Source organism: Caretta caretta, chromosome 9 (assembly GCF_965140235.1).
Source record: "Caretta caretta isolate rCarCar2 chromosome 9, rCarCar1.hap1, whole genome shotgun sequence".
Lineage (NCBI taxonomy): Eukaryota > Metazoa > Chordata > Testudines > Cheloniidae > Caretta > Caretta caretta.
In genome coordinates, this window is record NC_134214.1 from 44,701,844 (window position 1) to 44,717,656 (window position 15,813).

The following is a 15,813-nucleotide window of genomic DNA, read 5'->3' on the forward strand; positions in this document are numbered from 1 at the left end:
TCATTCGGAGTCCATAAAACATCTTAAAGACGAGGGTCACCTGTTGGGACTCAGTGGAATGAGAACTATGTGACACCCACAGACAAATATATCATGGATTTTCACTGCTCCCTAAGAACAAGAGCGGGGCTTGTCTCAGATTTTTAAATTAAAATGTTTTAAGATAAGAACTTCAAAGGTTGGCAATATATCCCCAGTCTATATATGGGGAAACTGAGGTACACAGAGGTTAACAGATTTTTAAGGCCAGAAAGGACCATTTTGATTATTATGACCTCCTGCATAACACAAGCCATAGAATTTCAGGTTATGTGAATTGCAGAAGGTAACAATCCCACATTTCACTTATCACATTTTAGGTAATCTCTAGAGGCAGTATTATCTTGTGCTTGAAACACACGTATCAGGGAGAGATGCAGGTTCTATGCTTGGCAGTGCCACAGATTTGAGCAACACCTTGAGCAAATCACTTAACCGCAGTGTACTTAGGTGTGTCCCTAGCTATAAAAGGAGAATGGCACCCACTTACTCTAGAAGGGCAATGGGATTCTGTAAAGCACAAGGATCCCAGAATGAAAAGCGTTAGAGGGGAACAAATTCATCATTAGGGGCTATAATTTAATCCCACAGCATAGGAATTTACAAGTGTAAATCCCCATACAGCGATATATACAATATTTACATGGACTGCAGGCTTAGCTTGAACTCACATTTCCTGGATTTCCGAAGTTCTTCTCTATCCCATTCTCTCTCTTTCAAGACAACATGCTCGCGAAGCCGGTCACTAATGTACTGTAGCAGCTCCCTGCGCGCATTGAAAATCTCCCGTTCCGGCGGCAATAATGCGTGGTATGGAGTATGTGCTATCTTCTTATCCTGCAACACACAATTCACACACAAGAAGACATAGGGAATAGACATCTAACATGGCAAATGTGCTTCCATATTATTCTTAGCAGGAAGTAAACTTGACTAGATGAAAGGATGCCCAACACAGACGTAATCATGTATGGTACCGTATCAGCCCTGCTAAATACTAACTAGCAGTTTCAACCTATGCCAAGGGACAGGATCCCCTCTCCTCTCCAAACACCTGCCATTTTTACACAACACAGTGGAGCAAGCTGGAACATAATCACATTTAATATTTTGACCAATTTTATTAGCTGCTACTCTTTTGATTGGGCAGGACTCCCTCAGAGGAGAAGAAGCAGAACAGTGCTCTGAGGTGGTACAAAGAAAAGGAGGACTTGTGGCACCTTAGAGACTAACATTTATTTGAGCATAAGCTTTCGTGAGCTACAGCTCACTTCATCGGATGCATTCAGTGGAAAATACAGTGGGGAGATTTATATACACAGAGAACATGAAACAATGGGTGTTATCATACACACTGTAAGGAGAGTGATCACTTAAGATGAGCTAATACCAGCAGGAGAGCGGGGGGAGAGTGGGAGAAAACCTTTTGTAGTGATAATCAAGGTGGTCCATTTCCAGCAGTTGACAAGAACGTCTGAGGAACGGGGGGGGGGGGGAATTAAACATGGGGAAATAGTTTTACTTTGTGTAATGACCCATCCACTCCCAGTCTCTATTCAAGCCTAAGTTAATTGTATCCAGTTTGCAAATTAATTCCAATTCAGCAATCTCTCGTTGGAGTCTGTTTTTGAAGTCTTCTTGTTGTAATATTGCGACTTTTAGGTCTGTAATCGAGTGACCAGAGAGATTGAAGTGTTCTCAGACTAGTTTATGAATGTTATAACTCTTGACATCTGATTTGTGTCCATTTATTCTTTTACGTAGAGACTGTCCAGTTTGACCAATGTACATGGCAGAGGGGCATTGCTGGCACATGATGGCATATATCACATTGGTAAATATGCAGGTAGGTGAATGAGCCTCTGATAGTGTGGCTGATGTGATTAGGCCCTATGATGGTGTCCCCTGAATAGATATGTGGACACAGTTGGCAATGGGCTTTGTTGCAAGGATAGGTTCCTGGGTTAGTGGTTTTGTTGTGTGGTATGTGGTTGCTGGTGAGTATTTGCTTCAGGTTTGGGGGCTGTCTGTAAGCAAGGACTGGCCTGTCTCCCAAGATCTGTGAGAGTGATGGGTCGTCCTTCAGGATAGGTTGTAGATCCTTGATGATACATTGGATTGAATAGAGACTGGGAGTGGATGGGTCATTACACAAAGTAAAACTATTTCCCCATGTTTATCCCCCCCCCCCCCCCCCCCGTTCCTCAGATGTTCTTGTCAACTGCTGGAAATGGACCACCTTGATTATCACTACAAAAGGTTTTCTCCCACTCTCCCCCCGCTCTCCTGCTGGTATTAGCTCATCTTAAGTGATCACTCTCCTTACAGTGTGTATGATTCGACACACCTATTCGACATTGGTGAGGCCTCATCTGGAGTACTGTGTCCAGTTTTGGGCCCCACACTTCAAGAAGGATGTGGATAAATTGGAGAGAGTCCAGCGAAGGGCAACAAAAATGATTAGGGGTCTAGAAACACATGACTTATGAGGAGAGGCTGAGGGAGCTGGGATTGTTTAGCCTTCAGAAGAGAAGAATGAGGGGGGATTTGATAGCTGCTTTCAACTACCTGAAAGGGGGTTCCAAAGAGGATGGCTCTAGACTGTTCTCAATGGTAGCAGATGACAGAACGAGGAGTAATGGTCTCAAGTTGCAGTGGGGGAGGTTTAGATTGGATATTAGGAAAAACTTTTTCACTAAGAGGGTGGTGAAACACTGGAATGCGTTACCTAGGGAGGTGGTAGAATCTCCTTCCTTAGAGGTTTTTAAGGTCAGGCTTGACAAAGCCCTGGCTGGGATGATTTAACCAGGATTTGGTCCTGCTTCGAGCAGGGGGTTGGACTAGATGACCTTCTGGGGTCCCTTCCAACCCTTATATTCTATGATTCTATGATAAGACCCATTGTTTCATGTTCTCTGTGTATATAAATCTCCCCACTGTATTTTCCACTGAATGTATCTGATGAAGTGAGCTGTAGCTCACGAAAGCTTATGCTCAAATAAATTGGTTAGTCTCTGTAAGGTGCCACAAGTCCTCCTTTTCTTTTTGCGAATACAGACTAACACGGCTGCTACTCTGAAACCGGAGGTGGTACAGAGACTCCTCCCTCTTAGGCGCCTGACTGCTGTATCTTGCTCACCAGATTTGGGGTCAGGAAGCAATTTTCTCCTGGGTATTTCTGTTTTTGTTTTTTTTGCCTTCCTCTGCAGCATGGGGTATGGATTGAGTACTAGGATCCTGTGGAAATGTTTCACCACAACAATTCCCTGCCACTGCAGGGGCCCTTTGGTGGCACCTTAATCTGTCCTGATGACTAAAAAGGTTTAGTTTAACTGAAGTCATCAGGCTCAACATAGGTAAAATTTAATGCCCTGTGATATACAGGAGGTCAGGCTAGATGATCTAATAGTCCCTTCTGGTCTTAAGCACTATGAAACTATGATGACCCAAGCCAGCAATGTTTCTAAACAGAAATTATCTCAAAGATTTCCAGGAAGCATTAGCAGCTCTTTAAAGCAAATAAGTCCAGAGAAAGCAGAATTAATTACACTTTATGTTAAGGTTCCTTTCACAAAGGGTTAATAAATTTTAATATATTTTAACAGTTAATCCATTGTGCTAGGTCAGAGATGGGCAAACTACAGCCTGCGGGACTGTCCTGCCCAGGCCTTGAGCTCCCAGCCCCTCCCACAGCTGGCCTCCCCCCCCGCAGCCTCAGCTTGCCGCGCCACCAGCGCTCTGGTAGCGTGGCTGTCTCCTGCTGGGCAGCATGGCTGCTAGTCCTGCCGCTCTGACCGGCATGGTAAGGGGGCAGGGAGGGGTTGGATAAGGGGCAGGGATTCCAGGGGGCAGTCAGGGCACAGGGGGCGTTTGGATGGGGAGGAGAGTGGTCAGGGACAGGGGGGGGGTTGGATAGGCTTGGGAGTCCCGGGGGGCCTGTCAGGGGACAAAGGACCAGGGCGGGTTGGATGGGTTGGGGGTTCTGAGGGGGGCAGTCAGGGGGCGGGAAGGGGAGAGAGTGGCTAGTGGGAGGGGGCCAGGCTGTTTGGGGAGGCACAGCCTTCCCTACCCGGCCCTCCATACAGTTTCGCAACCCTGATGTGGCTCTCGGGCCAAAAAGTTTGCCCAGCCCTGTGCTAGATTCTTCTAAAGTTCAACCACTCAATAAGATGCCTCCAGTAATAATTTATAACCATCTATAACACCTTTTACTGATGTGCTTCTCTCAAATAATATATACTAATCATGTCTGTAAAATGCTTATAACGTCTATAAATCATTCATTAACTCTTTATAAACCACCTATAAATGGAATCTTAATATAAAGTTGGACCAAATCATCTCTCTCCCACGGCAGAACTACCAGGGCTTTTTAGACCTCTGTCACCCTTATAGGGCTAAAAGTTTGGTGGTGAATGGAATGAGTCTCAAGACAACTGGACAAAAGAGAGTCTGCTGGTGCTTTTAGCATCTACCCCTGACAAAGTGACAGGTGCAGAACTAGAAAATCTGGTTGTCTCTATTTATGGATCTGAAGAACATGATTAATATTAACATTAATTTTAAATTCTAGTGGTCAAAGAGATACCTGAAAGTATTTATAATATGCGTAGTCTACTACAGTTCCTACTGCAGTTCTCCTCCCTTGGTTAAGAGTAATTGGCATCAACATATCTGCACCAGCCTCAATTAGTTTATCAATCTGGAGAAAGAAAAACAAAATGCAAAACAACAAAATTGAAAAACATTAGAAAAGGCAGGACGTTCAACCAAACTGTTATAATTAAACTTGTTATAATTAAACTGAAAGGACTGATCACCAGACCTTGGTCTCTACTTGTGCAAATGCAACTCTGTAAGAACACAACTGAGTGCATGCTTTATTCACATAAACCCCTGGGTGTGACTAGATTCTAATGATGAGCATTCGGATGTCCAGAAGGGTTTTGCACGTGAAAGTTCCAACACTCATGTAGGCAATCATGGCCCTGATTTTCAGAGATATCAATCTCACCCAATCCCCACTTCTGTTCAGGCATCTATGGAAACACATTTTCATTCTCATTGTTTATCTGTAATCCTAAAAGTTAGAATATATTACATCAGGCAGAACCCTGATGTAAATGTAAAATATATACATTTCCAGACATGCTGATCAGGGCTATACCAAGAATATGGTTTGCATTAGTCTCGTATGAAATGCAAGGGATTCAGAGGAGCCCACAATTCATCTGTTCCTGCATTTTTATTGCCCACCATATCCTGCTTGTGATATGACAACTGGGTGCTGTAAAAATGATTATGGTGTCAAACAATTATGATTGCAAGAGAGCAGACATCAGAAAGGTGGAATTCCTGCTAGAGAACAAGGGATAAGAAATACAGTGAATGGCACACAGAATTCTACTTATGTAGTTGCAGATTAGTGTTGAGTTTCAGAAGTGTCAGCGAGGATGAGTCACTTCCCAAATTCTTGTTTTATTTGGTTGGCTTCCCCTTGTTTTACCCCTCAACCTTAGGAAGCACAAAAAGCAATCATCAAAGGACAAAACTAACCTCCTTCCCTAAGGCTTTGTCTACATTGGGAATTTGCTCCAAGCAGTGATTTGCACCACTTGATTTTACCTCTGCTTGAAATTGGTGTAAACTCAACTGATGCAGATTGTGGCTGCCTTCCCCTAACTGAGTTTGCACTGGCTATGCTGTTGGGCTAGAACTGGGGGAAATCCCTGAGGTAGATAAGGCTTAACACTCTCCTGGGTCTTGTCCACACTGGGAAAATGCATCCAGTCAACTAATGTGATTTTAGTGAGCGTTCAACACAATTTTCACCTTAAAGTGACAAGGATAGCTGCATTTAAAAATATGATAGTTACTTGCAGTGAACCCTGGATGTTGCAGGGGACCCAAAGTTAACCACAATCACCTACCATAATTCAAACATGACTTGCCCCTCTGTGCAGAAGGCAAGTAACTCCATGCTAGTTAAAACATGTTAACATGTTTCACAACACAGTTCATCTTCCCAGCACAGACTCAGATACAGAAACAAAAGGAATTGGCAGTTGAATCACTGAGTTACTAAGAAAAAAACAGGTTTCAGAGTAACAGCCGTATTAGTCTGTATTCGCAAAAAGAAAAGGAGTACTTGTGGCACCTTAGAGACTAACCAATTTATTTGAGCATAAGCTTTCGTGAGCTACAGCTCACTTCATTGGATTGTTAGGGAAAACGGGTTTCCCTCCCGTCTAGGGTTAGGAGGGTAGCCTTCCCTGGACTTCTGTATTAGCCAAACAAAACACAGAGTCTTGGCTCTTTGATAAAGTGAGGCACTTTATTGCTAGCAAATACGACAGCTGAAGGGCTCACCAATTCCTTTTCAGAGAAAAATGGTGAAGCCCCGAACAAAGAACAGGGATGAGCTTTTATAGCTTGGTTCAGCATACATTGTGATATCTCTTCCAGTTCGAACCGGTTAACCCAGTCGGTTTGAAGTTCTGGGGTAGGTACGAGCATGGAGGCTTATCTGTATAAGGAATTCTCTTCCCAAAAGCAGGGAGTGCAGGTTACACACAGTTCACATTCTTTCTATCCATAAACAAAGTAGAAAGGACAGATAAGCATAGAAAAAAGACAGCAGCGTAGCTTTACATGATTATAGGGTCGTTTTCTGGGTTTTTTCCCTATCAGGATGCATACCGTGGAAACTGCAGAAGACATTATACACACAGAGACCATGAAACAATACCTCCTCCCATCCCACTCTCCTGCTGGTAATAGCTTATCTAAAGTGATCACTCTCCTTACAATGTGTATGATAATCAAGTTGGGCCATTTCCAGCACAAATCCAGGTTCTCTCACCCTCCGCCCCCCTCCCACACAAACTCACTCTCCTGCTGGTAATAGCCCATCCAAAGTGACCACTCTCCCTACAATGTAAGCTTATGCTCAAATAAATTGGTTAGTCTCTAAGGTGCCACAAGTACTCCTTTTCTTTTTCAGAAAAAAACCTGCATCACTGAAGGTTACTAGGAAAGAAGACAACTGAATCACAAAGAAGAACCAGCATTCAAAACACCTGCTCAAAAAGTTAATTGGAAAATTGAAGTAAAAAACAACATATGGTTTTCTTACCAATAAAATCCTGTTTGCTATGGTCCTCTTCTGTTCATATGTAGTGTTGACTGCAGCACAAAGGGCACTACCTATACCGTTGCTTAATGGAAGATTGGGGTCAGCTCCATACGCTAAGAGTTCCCTCACCGCCTGCAAACAGGCATAGTTAAATATGAGAAATCAATGAATGATGACGTCTTAGATAGTTTTACAGCAGGATTGTGAGATCCAAAATGTACAATGATATCTGTGTCGATACTTTACAGTGTTTACAATAATATACCAGGAATGCATACTAGTATTTTTCAGTAACTTAAAGGCATAAAGTAATAACATCTAAATATTGGTCTAGGAGAATAATTTTTGCACTTGCTTTGTATTGCATTTTTAGCACAATAAAAATCATAGATCCATACTGAACAGCCATGTGTCAACTGCTTCATAGTGTAGTGTTAAAAAAGTCATCTTCTTTTATGCTTTTCTAAACTACAAAGCCTGTGCACTACCAGAAAAACAGAATGGCACAGGCTGTACATTTGTGGCCTACTGGTCCATTACTGCATCAGACAGGTTCATAAACTCCACGACTTAGATTTCAGATGTTTCAAACATGAGACTGAATTCTGTTATTTTAACCCAAACAGCAGCCATTATTAGCCCAGAATAGAAGCTCTTTCTAAGCCAAAGGAGTCTAAGAAGCCCCTTCTATTCAACTATTTTCTCTTTAGTGAGCAGTGCAAGACTCCCACAAACCCATTCTCTGACAATCAAAGGTGTCTTGAGAAAAGCCTGGGTCAGACTCTCTATCCATGGGCTTTGGTACAGTGCATGGACTGGGAGACCAGGGATACTATACCTTGAGCTGAATGAGGCCAGTTAATCAGACATGATTTTTGATGAGTTCATGTTATCTATTGCTTAGCACTTCCCTCTCTGTCTTCTGAGTGGTTATAAATACTGCTTTATCAATTGGCCTAGCAGTGTATTGTAATTAAACTTGTTGCTCCATAATTCCCTGCTCCATAATTCACCTAATTTCCTTTTATTTAAAGAGGGGAATTATGATAGATAATAAAATAAAATAAAATAAAATAAAATAAATGGTCCCTTGTGTCCACAAGGAGCTTCACCAATGTCAATGGGGCTCCGTGCGAGCACTGGAATCTGTTCACCCAAAGCCAACTGCAAGACTGAGGCTTAGGTTAGTTCTTTTCTTATCTTCTGGGATTTCAGCTGTTCTCCTTGGATTCTCAAACAAGCATACAGCTCCCTCAAAACCCAGTGTCTCCAATACAACTTTCCCTCCCTGAGAACTCAACTACCTTGTACAGAGCAGTACTGCATTTGGATTTACATTTACTGGGCTAACAAGTAATGAAGAATACTGCCCACATGCAACGTGGGTGAGTTAATACTGCTATTATTAATGTATTTAGCACTGTAGATTAACCAGTTGTAAAGCACTGTGCCGGATGTGCCAAAGAACTGGAGTCCAGATCCAAGAGCTACTTAGGTCATTACATGATCCTTAGCATCACAGCTAACAAGCTAGCACCAAGTGGACTCAGTACAATATTAGCTGAGACTTTAATTAAAGAATAAACAAGTGCTATATAGAGAATCAATATGTGACCATTCTACCTGGAAATAGCTAAAGGATGCTAACAAAGTCAAATACTTTTCAGTAGTTTCCTTTCCATTTCTTTGTGCATTTAATTTAAAAAAAAAAAATTCAAGTCAGGCGAAGCAGTCTTCTTCAGATGAGAATTTCCTACACTGTGCTTCAGAACTAACTTTAGCCCTTTTTTATATTAAGAAAATCAAGAGATCTCTATAATACAGTAAAACCCAACCCTTTTGTGAAGTTATTCAAAACTTTATATTAAAATCTAAAAACCTTTCCTTTTCATTTTATTGCAACCAACAGTTTCTTTTATTGAGAGAGAAAATAAGGAGAAATTACCCCAACAATGTACACCTCCTGGAGCAACTGTGGGATTTTTTAAGTATTGCCCTATTGTCTTTATTAAATGCAAAATAATAATACATGCACACTTTAAAGAGAGCAGATTTTAGTAGTACTAGTGCGAAACTTACAAAAAATCACATTCAGACCTCCAGTGAATCTGCTAGACTAGATTCTGGAGGCACAAAAGTCCCGCAGCATGGGCAATTAAAATTGAATGTGTATTCTAATGATCCCAGGTTCAAACACACACTAACAGGAGCAGATGAGGAGGATCCAGGTCAAGAGGAATCATCTATACAGTGGCTGAAATGTTCTCTCTTAAGCAGTTCTTAAAAAGTGCTTATTTCCAAAGCAATTAATGCCTGGATAGTGCATCTATATGGAAATTTTATAAAGGGCATGCTCAATACAGCATTTTCAGATGTTAGTAGTTTTGATCATTTCAAACCAAACTGTTTTATATAGGAACTACATTACTGAATCAGACCAGCGAGCCATCTATTCCAATGTCAAGTCTCTGATAATAGCCAGCATTAGATGCATCAGAAGGTACAAGTAGTAACTTGGTGGACAGTTACAGAATGTCTGTAGAGGAAGATTCTTCCTAATCCCACCAGTTAGTGCTTGACTTAAACGCAAAAGTATGACGGTTTATGTTCTTTGTAATATTTTCAGGGTATCCTACAGTGTAAGTGGATGTTCTCATGATCCATATAGATAGATATTCCTTTCTGAATCCTGCTAAGCTCTTAGCCACCAATCCATAAAGAGAAATCCCCATTTAATACAGTGGAAAACTCAAGTTATGTCCATAGCTTTGAAAGAAAAGTAAATTTAGATACTTTCATTGGAAATAAACATGGGTCACTCCAACACACAAGCCATCTTGGCTCCTATCCGGGAAGGAACCAAAGCAAAAATTAACCAAGTAAATAAAGAAAGAAGGAATTAGATGATGCTCACCAAGTCATTCCCACTGGCAATTGCCAGGGAAAGTGGCGAATGGCCACTCCACAAGGTGTTAGGATTTGCCTTATGAGTTAAGAGGAGGTGGACAACATCTCTGACATGCTGGGTAGGGGGGGAAAAAGGTAGAATTAGATCATAAAAAAGAAAAGCAAGACATTAAGCTTATGAAAAACAACAGCATTAAACACTTGCTATAAACACATACACATATTACATAGAAAAAAAACATTTAAAAAAGAACATTATTAAGGCTGCTTCTTTAACCCTCAAAAGTTGGCAATTGCCAAAATTAAGGTTGTGTGTGCAACCTTAACTGGGCCCCCTGTGCATACACATTAAAATTCAGTCTTTATTTACAAGATCACATACTATTATCATCATTGCATAATGACAGGTTTCAGAGTAGCAGCCGGTGTTAGTCTGTATCCGCAAAAAGAACAGGAGTACTTGTGTCACACTGTATTTTCCACTGCATGCATCCGATGAAGTGGGTTTTAGCCCACGAAAGCTTATGCTCAAATAAATTTGTTAGTCTATAAGGTGCCACAAGTACTCCTATTTTTATCATAGGACCCCACCCTCATTCAGTGCACATGATGGACACATGGTAGAGATGAACTAGGGTTATATAGTGAAGAAGACTGTTGTCTGGAAGACCCCTGCCTTTTTTGTTGCAGAAATTGGAAGGTGTGTAGTGAAGGAGACAGATTGCAAGAAGAGAGAGGAGGGTCTCAAGATTAAGGCAGCTGAATGCTGTCCTGGAGAACTGGATTCTACCCCTGTCTCTGCACAAGGTTCCTATGTGATGCTGGGCAAGTGACATAAGACAGGATCCTGACGCAGGGAAGAAAGGTAAGCAGCAGGATACGGACCCTGGACTTCAGGAAAGCAGACTTCGACTCCCTCAGGGAATGGATGGCCAGGATCCCCTGGGGGACTAACATGAAGGGGAAAGGAGTCCAGGAGAGCTGGCTGTATTTCAAGGAATCCCTGTTGAGGTTACAGAGACAAACCATCCCGATGAGTCGAAAGAATAGTAAATATGGCAGGCGACCAGCTTGGCTTAATAGTGAAATCCTAGCGGATCTTAAACATAAAAAAGAAGCTTACAAGAAGTGTAAGGTTGGACATATGACCAGAGAAGAGTATAAAAACATTGCTCGGGCATGTAGGAATGAAATCAGGAGGGCCAAATCTCACCTGGAGCTGCAGCTAGCGAGAGATGTCAAGAGTAACAAGAAGAGTTTCTTCAGGTAGGTTGGCAACAAGAAGAAAGCCAAGGAAAGTGTGGGCCCCTTACTGAATGAGGGAGGCAACCTAGTGACAGAGAATGTGGAAAAAGCTAATGTACTCAATGCTTTTTTTGCCTCTGTCTTCACTAACAAGGTCAGCTCCCAGACTGCTGCGCTGGGCATCACAAAATGGGGAAGAGATGGCCAGCCCTCTGTGGAGATAGAGGTGGTTAGGGACTATTTAGAAAAGCTGGATGTGCACAAGTCCATGGGGACAGACGAGTTGCATCCGAGAGTGCTGAAGGAATTGGCGGCTGTGATTGCAGAGCCATTGGCCATTATCTTTGAAAACTCGTGGCGAACCGGGGAAGTCCCGGATGACTGGAAAAAGGCTAATGTAGTGCCAATCTTTAAAAAAGGGAAGAAGGAGGATCCTGGGAACTACAGGCCAGTCAGCCTCACCTCAGTCCCTGGAAAAATCATGGAGCAGGTCCTCAAAGAATCAATCCTGAAGCACTTGCATGAGAGGAAGGTGATCAGGAACAGCCAGCATGGATTCACCAAGGGAAGGTCATGCCTGACTAATCTAATCGCCTTTTATGATGAGATTACTGGTTCTGTGGATGAAGGGAAAGCAGTGGATGTATTGTTTCTTGACTTTAGCAAAGCTTTTGACACGGTCTCCCACAGTATTCTTGTCAGCAAGTTAAGGAAGTATGGGCTGGATGAATGCACTATAAGGTGGGTAGAAAGCTGGCTAGATTGTCGGGCTCAACGGGTAGTGATCAATGGCTCCATGTCTAGTTGGCAGCCGGTATCAAGTGGAGTGCCCCAAGGGTCGGTCCTGGGGCCGGTTTTGTTCAATATCTTCATAAATTATCTGGAGGATGGTGTGGATTGCACTCTCAGCAAATTTGCAGATGATACTAAACTGGGAGGAGTGGTAGATATGCTGGAGGGGAGGGATAGGATACAGAGGGACCTAGACAAATTGGAGGATTGGGCCAAAAGAAATCTGATGAGGTTCAATAAGGATAAGTGCAGGGTCCTGCACTTAGGATGGAAGAATCCAATGCACCGCTACAGACTAGGGACCGAATGGCTAGGCAGCAGTTCTGCAGAAAAGGACCTAGGGGTGACAGTGGACGAGAAGCTGGATATGAGTCAGCAGTGTGCCCTTGTTGCCAAGAAGGCCAATGGCATTTTGGGATGTATAAGTAGGGGCATAGCGAGCAGATCGAGGGACGTGATCGTTCCCCTCTATTCGACACTGGTGAGGCCTCATCTGGAGTACTGTGTCCAGTTTTGGGCCCCACACTACAAGAAGGATGTGGATAAATTGGAGAGAGTCCAGCGAAGGGCAACAAAAATGATTAGGGGTCTAGAACACATGACTTATGAGGAGAGGCTGAGGGAGCTGGGATTGTTTAGCCTGCAGAAGAGAAGAATGAGGGGGGATTTGATAGCTGCTTTCAACTACCTGAAAAGGGGTTCCAAAGAGGATGGCTCTAGACTGTTCTCAATGGTAGCAGATGACAGAACGAGGAGTAATGGTCTCAAGTTGCAGTGGGGGAGGTTTAGATTGGATATTAGGAAAAACTTTTTCACTAAGAGGGTGGTGAAACACTGGAATGCGTTACCTAGGGAGGTGGTAGAATCTCCTTCCTTAGAGGTTTTTAAGGTCAGGCTTGACAAAGCCCTGGCTGGGATGATTTAACTGGGAATTGGTCCTGCTTCGAGCAGGGGGTTGGACTAGATGACTTTCAGGGGTCCCTTCCAACCCTGATATTCTATGATTCTATGACAAACTTTTCAGAGGTGGTCACTAAGTGAGTATTCTTCATTTTCCGTGTGCCTGACTTGAGAACGTGGGGTCTATTTGCAGAAGTGCTGAGCACTCAAAGCTGCAACTGAAGTCAACAGGAGTTGCGCTTTCCATATGTGGAATGCTCTATAAACTTAAGTGCTGTGAGAAATCAGGTCCTAATCATCTCAAATTGGGCACCCAAAATTAATGGCTACTTTTGACTTTAATCTCTCTGTGCCTCAGTTCCCCATCTCTATAATGGAGATAATATACCTCATTTCACAGTGGTGTTGTGAAACTAACTTCATTAATGTTTGTGAAGCACTCAAATATTATAGTGATAAGCGCCACAGAAAATCTCATGAGGAAATTAATACTTCAGCCATCACAGCAGGATTTGAAGACTGTGCACTAAGTAAGGCCTGGGGCCATAGACCGAATTAGGAGAAAAAGTACTGAATAGCAACTCGCTAAGTAAATCTTGTCCATTCTGTACACTTAATGAAGCAGGGGTCCTGTGGAAAAAATAGAATGTGATCATGTAATTAAAGATTGGCATTTCCTAATTTTTGAGTGCTTCAGAATGCAACATTAATAATGGCCTTTTAATGATCTTCTGTGCATATAATTCCCTAGCTTTTTAATAAAGCACAGTGAAAACAGAAATTCGTCCTGTGGCTGTACGAGGACCCCGACATGCATCATCAGCAGAGTTGGGACCGATCGATCCACCGCACAGACCACTGCCACTTGAGCTAATGGAATAACAACTGATAGCAGCAGAAGATTCTAATCCTCTATGTGGACCAGCACTACACGAGCATGGGACACTTTGCAAGTGGGTTTCCTAAATATTTGGTGAGGTTCAGAGATCTTGGTTCCATCCCAGGCTCCAGAGGGGAGTGTGCTCTCTAGTGGGCACAGGCCCTTCCGCCCATTCCCACCAAGCATGACCCTTTCTGCCCCATCCCCTCCAACCTGTCCCATCTCTTTGCCCCAGTATTCTCATTCCAGCCCCAGACTCCTTCCCCAGCAAGTCTTAGTCTCACCATTCTGATCTCCCTGACCCAGTGTTCCCTTCATGCCTTGCACAGCATTCCCAGTTCTCTCCTCAATCCCCAGGGGCCTCATTTTCACCTGTCTCTCCCCACTCCCCTTGTCTCTAGGCACTCCCAGTCAAATTTCTAAGCATAGGATTGCTAGAGCTTTTCAAAGAAAAACCACCAGAATTTTTTAACATGGGCAAAACCCACTTATTTTTCCCTAGCCTCATTCTCAGAAAAACATGAATCATTTTGGCTGAAATAGTCCACAAAAAAGGCAGACACTTGGCATGGAAAATTTCAGCATAAATAGTGAAAGCATGGCAAAGTTATGAGCATCTTAAGACGGTCTTATGATGGGAATTGTTCGGCAGCCTTCGTAAAAGGCAGTGCTACCAGTCCCACCTGCAAAATATATACATACATAAGCACACACATATGCATGAAAAAACCTAACAGCCCCCAATTTCAATCACATTTTCCAGAATAGTTCCCCATGAAGCAAAGAATTTATAACATATACCAAGGAATCATACATTACAATATAAATCCTTGAATGCAGGAGCTGACAGCGTAAATGCAAAAGGGAGCTCTACAATAGAGGTTAGTTATACAAGAATGGTAACCTTTAAATACTCAATAGCTTCAAAACAACTTTAGGATAAAAACAGATTGGAATTCCTGGAAACTAAGATCTACAGTAATTAAAATTCTTAATTATGTATGATTTTGAGAGAGGATCGAGAGGTAAGGTTAGCTTATTGACTTTTTATTTGTATGTAAAAGCAACCATAAAAAACCTGCCTGGTAAGAAATGCATGTCAGCAAAGCAATCAACTCCTGAAAGGACACAATGTATTGAACGCAACACATCCTGGCATAGTAAATGGGACTTTTTCACATTTGCTAAATTTCATAGGGCCAGTCATCAAATGTAATTAAGAAGAAGATAATAGAAACCTTTACACTGTTTCTATTTAGAATCCGCTTTAAGGCAAGGCATTAAAAAGAGGTCGAAAGTCAAAGAATGAAGTTACGTGAAAGAATCCTAATATGTAGAACCGCAAGATCAAAGCGGCAGTATAGACTATCAGAGGAAGAAAACGGGATATAGTAAGTGACAACGTGTAATGGAAATCAATTAGTTATGGCTTGACTTTTGGGGAAGGCAGGGTTGAAGGGGGCTTCTGATTAAAAATTTGTTTACTGTACTGGGTGCTGATAAATTTTTGTGCTAGACAGACCAAAAAAATAAACCAAGCAGAGTTCAAAAAACCCTCAGTCAATTTACCAGGCTAAACACTGCCATTGATTCTGGTCATGCCTACAAGCACCTCATGCAAAACAAGTATTAAAATAACATCCCTGCCTCAAAGTGTTCACAATGTGGAATTTGGCCAGGACAGGAGGAAAAGAACAAACAAAAAGGGGCTGGGTCAGGAAGGGCAGTTCTATAAATCACATGGTACAGTTGTTCAATTAGAGCATGCACGCATCATAATAGAGGGTTTTTGACGTATTCGTTCAGTTCATTTCTTGTTGGGCCACCAGACCATCTACACTAGTGGCTGGCCACCCATAGCTAAAATCCCCAGAGCAGCCAAGATCACACATACTAAAGGATCAGACCCTTCCCA

The 15,813-nt window shown here is 42.4% G+C and overlaps 1 protein-coding gene across 4 annotated transcripts in view; it reads right to left on the minus strand.

The window, feature by feature from the left end:
* The window catches only part of ANKMY1 (ankyrin repeat and MYND domain containing 1), a 57,601-nt gene that overhangs the window by 11,704 nt on the left and 30,084 nt on the right, over window positions 1-15,813 (minus strand). For all 4 annotated transcript variants that reach the window (XM_048863475.2, XM_048863474.2, XM_048863477.2 and 1 more), the window contains 4 exons: window positions 10,089-10,196; window positions 7,175-7,306; window positions 4,628-4,741; window positions 711-876 (listed from right to left, as the gene is read on the minus strand). In XM_048863475.2, the coding sequence (XP_048719432.2) occupies window positions 711-876; window positions 4,628-4,741; window positions 7,175-7,306; window positions 10,089-10,196 (520 nt within the window). The remainder of the gene's footprint in view (window positions 1-710; window positions 877-4,627; window positions 4,742-7,174; window positions 7,307-10,088; window positions 10,197-15,813) is intronic.